At 31.1% G+C, this 10075-nt stretch overlaps 2 protein-coding genes across 2 annotated transcripts in view; both read left to right on the plus strand.

Moving 5' to 3' along the window:
- LOC108693879 (transient receptor potential cation channel subfamily V member 5) overlaps positions 1 to 1258 on the plus strand; it is an 18025-nt gene extending 16767 nt beyond the window's left edge. Inside the window, exons 14-16 of the mRNA XM_018203054.1 lie at positions 664 to 789; positions 877 to 1012; positions 1180 to 1258. Of these exons, the coding sequence (XP_018058543.1) occupies positions 664 to 789; positions 877 to 1011 (261 nt within the window). The 3' untranslated portion in view covers position 1012; positions 1180 to 1258. The remainder of the gene's footprint in view (positions 1 to 663; positions 790 to 876; positions 1013 to 1179) is intronic.
- Positions 1218 to 10075, plus strand: part of LOC108693872 (probable phospholipid-transporting ATPase IIB) — a 16562-nt gene continuing 7704 nt past the window's right edge. Inside the window, exons 1-4 of the mRNA XM_018203042.1 lie at positions 1218 to 1444; positions 1706 to 1950; positions 2007 to 2168; positions 3597 to 3830. Of these exons, the coding sequence (XP_018058531.1) occupies positions 1292 to 1444; positions 1706 to 1950; positions 2007 to 2168; positions 3597 to 3830 (794 nt within the window). The 5' untranslated portion in view covers positions 1218 to 1291. The remainder of the gene's footprint in view (positions 1445 to 1705; positions 1951 to 2006; positions 2169 to 3596; positions 3831 to 10075) is intronic.

Here is a 10075-nt window from a genome sequence, read left to right on the forward strand (position 1 = left end):
AGCTAATATAAAATATATTAAATATTTTAAATATATTATAAAATATTGTAAATATAATTTTTAGCACATATAATAAACGTACCATATATAATCCAAACTAAATGTGTATTATCGATGTGGTCTGAATAAAAATCCGGAAATAATCATCTGAGGTGTTTTATATCCCAGCGCGGCGGCGAAAAAAAATGTGAATTGTTGTAAAATAAATATTGTTTAACATATTTTCTTTCTTTTTAAATAACTTTATTTTTTTAATAATTATTCTTTACGAATGTTTAAATATAAAATTTAAGATATAAAATCTCGAAAACCCGCAACAAAAAATTATTATTAATTAATATCTGTATTTTTAGAAATATTATTATATAATACTTTTATATAATAAGCTATTTAATGTGCTCAATTTGTTTATAATATCTGTTTGGTTTTCTGTTTCTTTCAGAAAATTTTGAGTAAATCCATATTTCTAATGTTTCCAAATACTAATCAATTGGAAAACAATCAATAATATACATTATGTCGTTAACGCTAATGATTTTTAATTGGGGTGTAAAAATATCTTAGGTGATTGTTTACAAAAAAATTGTTTAAAAAAAAAAAAATAAGATGACTATTCGCGAATTGTACAAAGGCTGACTTTGTTAATTATTTCACGTATATCAGTGGGCGCGCATAGTTCTAGTCGTGGAGAGAGGCGTGAGCCCTGCCGAAAGACTGAAAAAGTTGACAGACTATTCTCAGCCCATGTCCGACGGTCGTAAAGCGTTGGTTCTTCGATTAAATCAAACTGTGAGTATTCGTAAACCTATGGGTTTACGAATAGTTTTTTTATGTCGAGAACAAATAGTTTTTCTATGTCGACGCTATCGATTTTAGGAAGAAGACAAGGAGGAGATGAAGGAGATACTCGAGATGAAGAGAACCCATGATAGATTGCTGAAGAAAAGACAAAATAGAATATCAAAGGAAAAGATTATATCTGAAACGGAACCCGTTATTATCAAGAATTGAAGTAATAAGCTTCTTTGCTTATCTCTGTTTTTATATATATATATATATTTTTTTTTTAATTGTAATTTATTTATTTATAATTTTTAATTATAAAATTACATGATTTTGTACGAATTATGAAGAAATAAAGTTGTGGATTAGAACAAGTAAAATTTTAATCAATCATAGATCGAGCTACTGGAGTTGCCATGACGACAAACCGTTGTGTTATCCTGTGTTATCATATCAAATTGTCGTAAAACTCAAGCAAGAAACGTGCTAAAAGGAAAAAAGACACACTATGAGTGCATTAAAAGCGCCGATAGATTATAAGAGATTAGAAGAAGAACTTTATGCAGCTCTTGCAGCTGATAAGTTATATAAATTACAAAATGACGCTAAAATTCGGGCGATTGAACAAGCAGTGCCGACATATGAGCACTTTAGACAGATGGTGACTGTAATTTTGGTTATTTGTCATCACATAAGAAATTTTGAGTATACATGATCGTGCTTTGATTTGTGTTCAAAATTTAGTTCGAGAATTTTTCAATATTGTGTAGTTAAATTAATATAATTAATTAATTATTACTTAAAATAAATTAAATTAATAATTAAATGAATTAAATTATATTAATAAGATAATTTAAGTTAATGAATTATAATTTTTTAAATATTCTCCAATAAATTTTGAATTAATTAATTATAATAATAGGTGAATGGTGCTCACTTGAAACCTTTGGATCGCAATGATATGAAATCTAAAAGTAGTGTGCAATGGAATCCATTGATTAAACCTGCTAAGTTTCATGACTCAACTGTATCGGAAGCCTTAAAAAAATCAATACAAGATAAAGGCACCATTGAAAGTACCGTGATAAAATCGTGCAAGGACTTTTTACAATCTTGGAGAAGAATTACAGATCATTCCGAAAAGTTTACCTACGTGTGGAACCTAAGGTGAGAATCGTAAGACACGTGAGGGTGTCGCCATCAGTGGTGTATTCTTATTGTAGGAACGATCTGCAACATCACATCTTTCGAGTGGAAATCCCGGCATCTTTTCTCGGTGATTTTGCAAACGCATGTCTGCAGCATTTGTCAAAAGTGGATGATATAACGCCAGTTATAGAACTTCTCGGCAAACTGAGCACGTGTAATCGATTTGATTTGACGGTGTGCTTCATGATGAGGGATGAGAAATCTACGTGCGAACGGCTTTTCCAACAATTGCAACTGAAGGGAAGATCATCAGATGAGTCTTTCGAAAGTGCGATCAAATCATTAGCCGCGAAATATGAGGTTAAGCTTAATTAACAAAGTACAATGTACAAAGTACAATGTACATATGACGAATAACATTTATAAATATGTATAAATAGACGAGAGATATAAAACAAAATAAATTATTAACGACTAAATTATACTGCTAAATTATTATTATTATTATCATCATTATTATTATTATGATTAACCTATTAATCAAATATTAGTAGTCGAGGAATGTTGCTAAAATAAAGAATTGTAAACGTTTTACAAATATTATTCATATAGATAAATAGAAAAGGAAATAAATAATTGAAATCTGTTATTAAATTATTATTATTATTAGTACAAATATAAGCTATCTGAAATTAATCAAAGAATAATCGAAAGATATTTTGTTAAAACAAAAAACTTATACTTATTTTATATAAATATTATCCACATAGATAAATGGGAAAGATAAAACAGATTAAATGTGATTAACAACTCTAAATTATTATTATTATTATTATTATTATTGGAATCAAAGATTAGTCGATAAATATGTTGTTAAAAAAAGAATATTAAATTGAAACGCTATATAATCACGCGGTGATTTGATTTGATAAGTCGCGCAATTTGTTCAAATCGGAGTAGAGAAAAATCGAAGTCAGTTCGGAGATGTTCGGAGTAATCGGAGCGGATCGAGCAGACGACGCGAGCACATGACTAGTCGGGCAAGATGGCGGCGTGCGGTGTATGTATGTACAGTGCCGCATATTCGAAGGAACAACACAGTCGTGTAAACGTGATAATAATAGAGCACATACTAGTCTATTCTCATCAGTTACATGTGCGAGAGCGCATCGACCGTTTCAAGAAAAACTGATGACTGCGAACTTGTCGCATGATCCATCTATGCGTTTCGCAGGACCGCCATGATGCACACGCAGCCCGGCGGTCGTCTGTGCGTGCGTGCGCGCGTGTGTGCACGTAAACAAGACGTCTCGTCGCGCCATCATCGTCGGCGTCATCGTCGTCGTCGTCGTCGTCGTCGTCGTCGTCGTCGTCGTCGTCGTCGTTGCGGATTCGTCGCATCAGTCCGGAGCACTCAGACGCTGGACGACTTTCCCGAGTAGATTGCGAGATCAGCTGGTCGAATCGTCCGCGATAAGATATGCGCCGCGGACGTCGTGCCGCAGCGATCGGTCGCGCGAGACGACGGCGATTATCCCGCTGCGCGTTATCAGTCAATCACGTCACCGTGAGTCTCCCGCCATCGCCGCGAGGGTGAGAGAGTCGACGGGAGAGCCGAACGGGACGGTCGCGTGACGCGCGAAAAATAGAAAGGAGTTTAAAAGAAAAAAAGAAAGTACAAAAAAAAACGGAGAACGAAAGAGCGCGTCTCTCGACGCCTCCGCCATGAGGCTGGAGGAGATGCCGTTGCGATTGAGCTCCGACGAGCGGGACTTTGAAATGGACGACGATGAGACTGACTATCTGCTGCAGCCGTCCGAGGACAGCATCAGGCAGCTGACGTCGAGACGACGGCGCATCGCCAATTGTTCCAAGTACCTGAAGAGCTGCCTCTGCGGGTGAGTCTAGGGTGTTTTGGAAAACGACGCGTCGTATGAGTTGCAATACTCGCAGTCGTGATATACATATAGTGATATACATATAGGTTCTTGTCGTTTTATCTTATCGCTTTTCTTTTCAAATCGCCTAAATTGCGACAATAATTCTGAAAATTGCTTATAAATTTCTGTCTTCTGACACACAGCTTCAAATTCTTTTTTAAGAAATTTTGTTTTTATTTTTACACGACTGTTGTTTAATAATCATATCGCTCAGTTATGTGCATTTTTTATTTATTTATAATATAAAATTATATTGTAATTTATAATTTCTTATATATTATAATTGATTTTATATTGTGATTTACAATATTTTGAAAAGTAGTATTAGTTATGATGATTTCTTTTGTTTATGATAAATCTTAAAGAAATATTTGTTGACCTTTGCGGATGCAAATGGTTATGAAATACTAAATTCACTTAATTGATATTTAATGTCTAAGATTAGAATACAAACTTTTGCACATAATTTATAAATATAATTCTTTGAACACATAATAAATTCAATTGAATTAAAAATTAAATTAAAATAATGTATAAGATTAATCAGTCAGAGTTTCTCCTTTCCATAAAATGAAGAATTCTGATTAATTCTCGTATATACAGAAAAATATTATTGCTAAGAAAAGTATTTAATTTACTTTTTTTAAGTAACGATTATTTTTAACAAAGAATATTTTCTTATTAATAATCTTAAAATATACTTATATATTACAATTTTAAAAAGACTCGTTATTACGTATTCAAAACATGAATTTGTTTTTTTTTTTAAAGAATTATTATATAATATTATAAAATTGATCGAAAAAGGAAATTTTGTTTTTTTTTTAAAGAATTATTATATAATATTATAAAATTGATCGAAGAAGGAAATTTTTATAATAAACAAATCCTATTTGTTTTAATTTAACAATCTTGAATAAATTTAATAATCTTAATTTTATTCTTGAAGTATTAAATTTATTAAGATTCAGAATATTTTGAATAAATTTAATGCTTGCGATAATAAAAATTTGCGGAATTTTTTAAATATTAGAAACAAGTAATTATTATTACTTAGATAATGTATCTAGTTTTCAGTATATATATATATAAAATACATTATAAGCCAAACTCTGAGCTTTTGAAATTGAATATTTTGTCGCTTAAGGAAGAAATCGACGTAAAATATGCAGAAGAATCCATTACTGAAATATATTCGCAAAATTTAAAACACTCTGTACTGAATATAGCACACTGTTTACAGTAGCATACTGTTTAGGTTGTCTCAATATATTAGGAATGCGCGGACGACGATCGTATTTATTTGTCTAGCGTTTGAAGTTTTTTAATGAGAAATCAATTCATCGAATTGCAATTTATTGATCGATAGTATTATAAGTCATAATTACGCTAGCGATTAACCATTACTTTTTAACTAGTTAGAACAAAGTAATCAATGATTGAAAAATAGTCACTAATATTGCTAATTATAAGCGTAAAAAGTGCTGTGTAATTATTCTTTCTTTTACGTATGATATTTAATTATTACGGAACTAATGTCAAAATTTATTAAGCATTTTTTCCAATACAATAGATTCGTATTCGAGAATAACTATCCTCTGAACAAATATCGAAATTAATTCGTAAGAACTGCATCTTGTTTGTTTGATGCTATATTTGTAATCAAGAATAATTGTCCTACTGGAACAATATTAAAATCTATTCGTAAGAACTGCATCTTTTTTATTCGGTGTTATGTTTTTTTGCCGCGAGAAGAATAACTGTATTCTAACAAATTTTCATAGATTATCAGCAATATATTAAAATGACGTCGTATAAATAAAACTGTGTGTATTTAGCATTATACGAAGAAGAAGTGTTTAAACAGTCTCTTGAAATGAAAATCGATGGAAAGACACTATCTATTTCTTTCCATCGTGTATATTTTTGACTTGATACATAGAGCAAAAATCAAATGTGCGACAGTTGCAGAAATTCGTAAAAATATACAAAATAAAGTATAACAACAATAAATGAAGCTTTGACCGCGATATATCGAGTTCATACAGAAAATCAATAAAACGATAAAATATATCAATATTTATATTTCGAGAAATAATGTAACAAGTCAATATTTCGCAGAATGCTACAGTAAAAATTCGTCGCAACGATTGATCTATTAATTAGCATTGTTCAAAAAGCATTGTTTAAGAAGAACGTGGGCGCAGTTCATTAGACTTGTATTTTTATCTTCGCGATAAACATATCTTCTTTTACCGCTTTTTTGTTGAGTTTAAATAAGTAGAGAACGTAAAAATAGAAAAACAAAAGAGTCAAAAGAAGAAAAATGAACATGGAAAGAATAATTTTGCTGGTGTATTTAAAAATTTAGCTAGATAGATTTAAATATTTGAAAATAATTTTGTTGACTTGTAAAAATAATTATGTCGGACGCTCAAACTTGATGATAATGTTCCAAAAAGTTTTGACATTTTAGCAATTAAGTTGCGTTACATAATTGCTTTGCTCTAACAAAAGTATTTTCAAATCTGTATCTAGCTAAATTTTTAGATAATTCAACAAAACCATTCTTTTCATGTTTTAAGAGACGCTAAATAAAATCTCGTGTCCACAATGTCAAAAATTGTTCTGAGATCTCGGATGAAAAAGAACAATCGCATTCATCAAATGATTTATTAATTGTTCAAATGTAATTTGTTAATTCTTTCTCCGTCCGACCTCTTGGAAGACGATTTTTAGCATTGCAGACACAAAGCTTAAAAAAGAAAAAATAGAGAGAGAGAGAGAGAGAGAGAGAGAGAGAGAGAGAGAGAGAGAGAGAAATAGCTTAATTTATTAAACATTCTATAAAGATGCAATCCAAGCGCTAAGAACTCGATACAAAAATTATGATGTTGAATTTATATGTTTTCGACATATTGAGATCGCATAATGGAGTTAATAAAGTACAATATAATTATAATGTAATTACAACTAAAATAATTAAAAATAATTTGTAACGCAGATAGAAGAAAATAGACGTAGAGGAAGAAAGAATGAATGTAAAATAGTGTCTACAATAAAGTAGTAAGTTTTTAAGCTGTAAGAAATTGATCAATCACATTCGATTGTGAGAAGAATAATCAATTCATCAATTTTTCTTATGGCTTAAGATACTTACTGACTGTATTGTAGACACCGTATAAGAATTCAATTTATGATATATGTACAACAGAGGATGCAATCGTTTCACGCTGCAAATGTTTTGAAGCATTCTTTGATTTGTCATTTATAAGATTCTTTCTCTTATAAGATTCTTTCCTCTGATTGATCAACGAAGAATTTGCAGCGTTAAGTGGATTGTATCAACAATAGTTGTGTTCAACAGAAAAATCAGCTTTGCAACTGTTGTAGAACTCTTTGATATGATTGATTTTGTCTTTAATTCCAACATTATAAACCAATACATAAACTGCGCGAGCAACACAGCACATAAACACCCAAGCGATGTATTTCTCTTAGGACTTAGGTATTTGTTTTTTCTCATCGTTTATCGATTAGAAACCTTATCATTTCTGACGTTCTTCGACACAATATCAGTTGTGTCTCTGTTGATCGACTGACGAAAGAGAAAAAGAAATGTAAAGAGATTAATCATCTCAGGCTCTAACAGCTGCATGAGAACTTAGATATAAATAAAGATTATTGTGAGTTGATACGTAGAATCTTTGTGTTATTATAATTTTATCTCGAATTTTGTATCTCATGTAAATCTCATTATTCTCGATCTCGCACGGGAAATGCTAATGCGATCGATCGAAAGTTATGCATTATAATACACGCTTGAAATAGTGTTCGACCCTATTCAAAATCCTTTACGTTATATTATTTAAGCGAAATACTCTGCAAACACTGGACGGTATTCGATTCATGCTGAAATAACAACGTTCTAACCATTATGTACGCACATAAACAAGAAATTCTCGTTTATGTCTAAAATTTAGGTAATAGTGATTATTATTACCTTAATTAAATTTCTGTAAAAAATCAACTTCTGATAATCAACATGTTGTAATCGATTGCGTTCAACAGAAAAAGCAGCTTTGCATAACTGTTGTAAGATTTTTTAATATGACTTATTTATACATTTAGATCTAATTAATGAGAAATTAAGGGTACACAAGAATATTAAAGGATCTTACAATAGTTATAAAGATGCTTTTTCTGCAGCCATTGTCATTATCTTAAATACATTGCATGCAGCATCAAAATGAAGAAAGCAATATTATTCTTTATGGATTTATCCTGTAAACAAATTTGCATAATCGCATAAATGTATGCACAAGAAAATTATTCGAATTTTACGTCTATCCTTATGATAGAAATACGATTGGAATTTTACATTTGTCCTTATGATAAGAATTCGATTGGATAATTCTCTTTCTGTATAATTAGAGCATAGTATAGGTAAAACCTTATTTCCCCGATGTTAGAAATCGGTCCGAGATCTCGAATGAAGAAAGAAGTAACTAATCGCAATTGTTAAAATATAATTTGTTAATTCTTTCTTCATTCGAGATCTCGGACCGATTTCTAGCAGCGTGGACACAAGGCTTAAGAACAGTAAGTTCACTCAGCCAAAAATAGTGCTAATAGTTATCCCTCGCGCATGACCGTTCTGCACAACTAACAACATGGCGTTTCAAATCAGTTTCCTCTATTCAAATACTAAATACTAGACCTGTTCTTTTTAGAAAAGGAAGAAAGATGAACTTTTACATCAGTTCATCTTTTTTCTTTTTCTCTTCAGGAAGAAAGAAATACAATAGAAAAGATGAATTGAAAAAATTCAACTAAAAAAAACAGGCTTAATAGGGAATCTAAGCGAACTTTCGCTCTTGTAGGTGCTCATGTACAACTGACAACATAGCAGTCGTTTAGCAGTTAGATAAAAGGTGCTGACACAGAATGAGCCTTATACTTTATATACAGGATGTTTCAGAAATAATTGACCAAACTTTAAGAGTTTAACATATTCCACTCATTGTAAGGAAAAAAAGTCATATAAACATGGGTTGGGAAACGCTTCTTTTTCAAGTTATAAACATTTTTTTATTTTATGACGATGAACCGAACTAAAGGTATTTTTAGCAGAGTATCGTCTTTGAGGGAAGATTTGTTGATAGAGACGTGAGCTTCTCTGCAGTTTCCATTAGCTCGCTCATACATATAGTGAATATCTGCCAATTCGATAAAGCTGCCATATTGATGAATACTATCTTCACTCTTAAATGCTTATATAAAGACTGATTCCAATTCTATACAGACTTATCTAATAACTCTTTGTTTTACTTTAGAAGGTGAATAGAAGTACAATTCATGAAACATCGAAGCGAGGCATGTCGTCCGTCGTAAATACATACGTTTAAATAAAAAAGAAATGTTAACATTTCTGAGCGAAAAATTTGAATTCGTCCGATGCATTTTTTACGGCCTCCAAAGAATTGAATTTTTGATCATCAAGATAGACTTGATTTCGTCATCGTCATCCTTGGATAATCATCCGGAGCGAGATGCATCTTCAAGAAATTTCCAGAACGAAAGCAAGCAAATCATTTCCGGCATAGATCCCTTTTACACCGTTAAATCGGTTAGTACGCATATCAAATTGATCTTTATTTACCTCGATCTGTCTCAGAACGAATCAAGGTGACATAATGTCTTCATTATTTTCAAGATATAAAACCTTTCATTCTAACTTTAATCTGAAAGCAATAGCGAATTTTAATATAAAATTCAAAATGAATAAAATTCAAAACGATTCAAAACGAACCAAACGTTTACAGCACATCGAGATTCTTTAATACCATTTGATACGCGTACAACTTGATGAAGAATCAGACTAAAATAATCCCACCAGCGTTTATACTGGTTTATACTAAGCGTATCAAGTGATTTGATACGGATATGGTTAATACGCATATGAACTCGGTGTAAACTTTACTGATTCGTCAAAGATCGGAATTAGACTATGCATTGAAGATTGAAATTTTGACCAATGAGGATAGAGAAATTTTAGTTTCTATTGTTTTGATTGGTCAATTTCAATCTTTCAATCTTTAATCTTAATCTTCAATGCATAGTCTGATTTCGGTCTTGTTCTCATACACAGCACGCACATACATATACAATTATTATTATTATTATTATTATTATTATTATTA

Source organism: Atta colombica, unplaced genomic scaffold (assembly GCF_001594045.1).
Source record: "Atta colombica isolate Treedump-2 unplaced genomic scaffold, Acol1.0 scaffold110, whole genome shotgun sequence".
Lineage (NCBI taxonomy): Eukaryota > Metazoa > Arthropoda > Insecta > Hymenoptera > Formicidae > Atta > Atta colombica.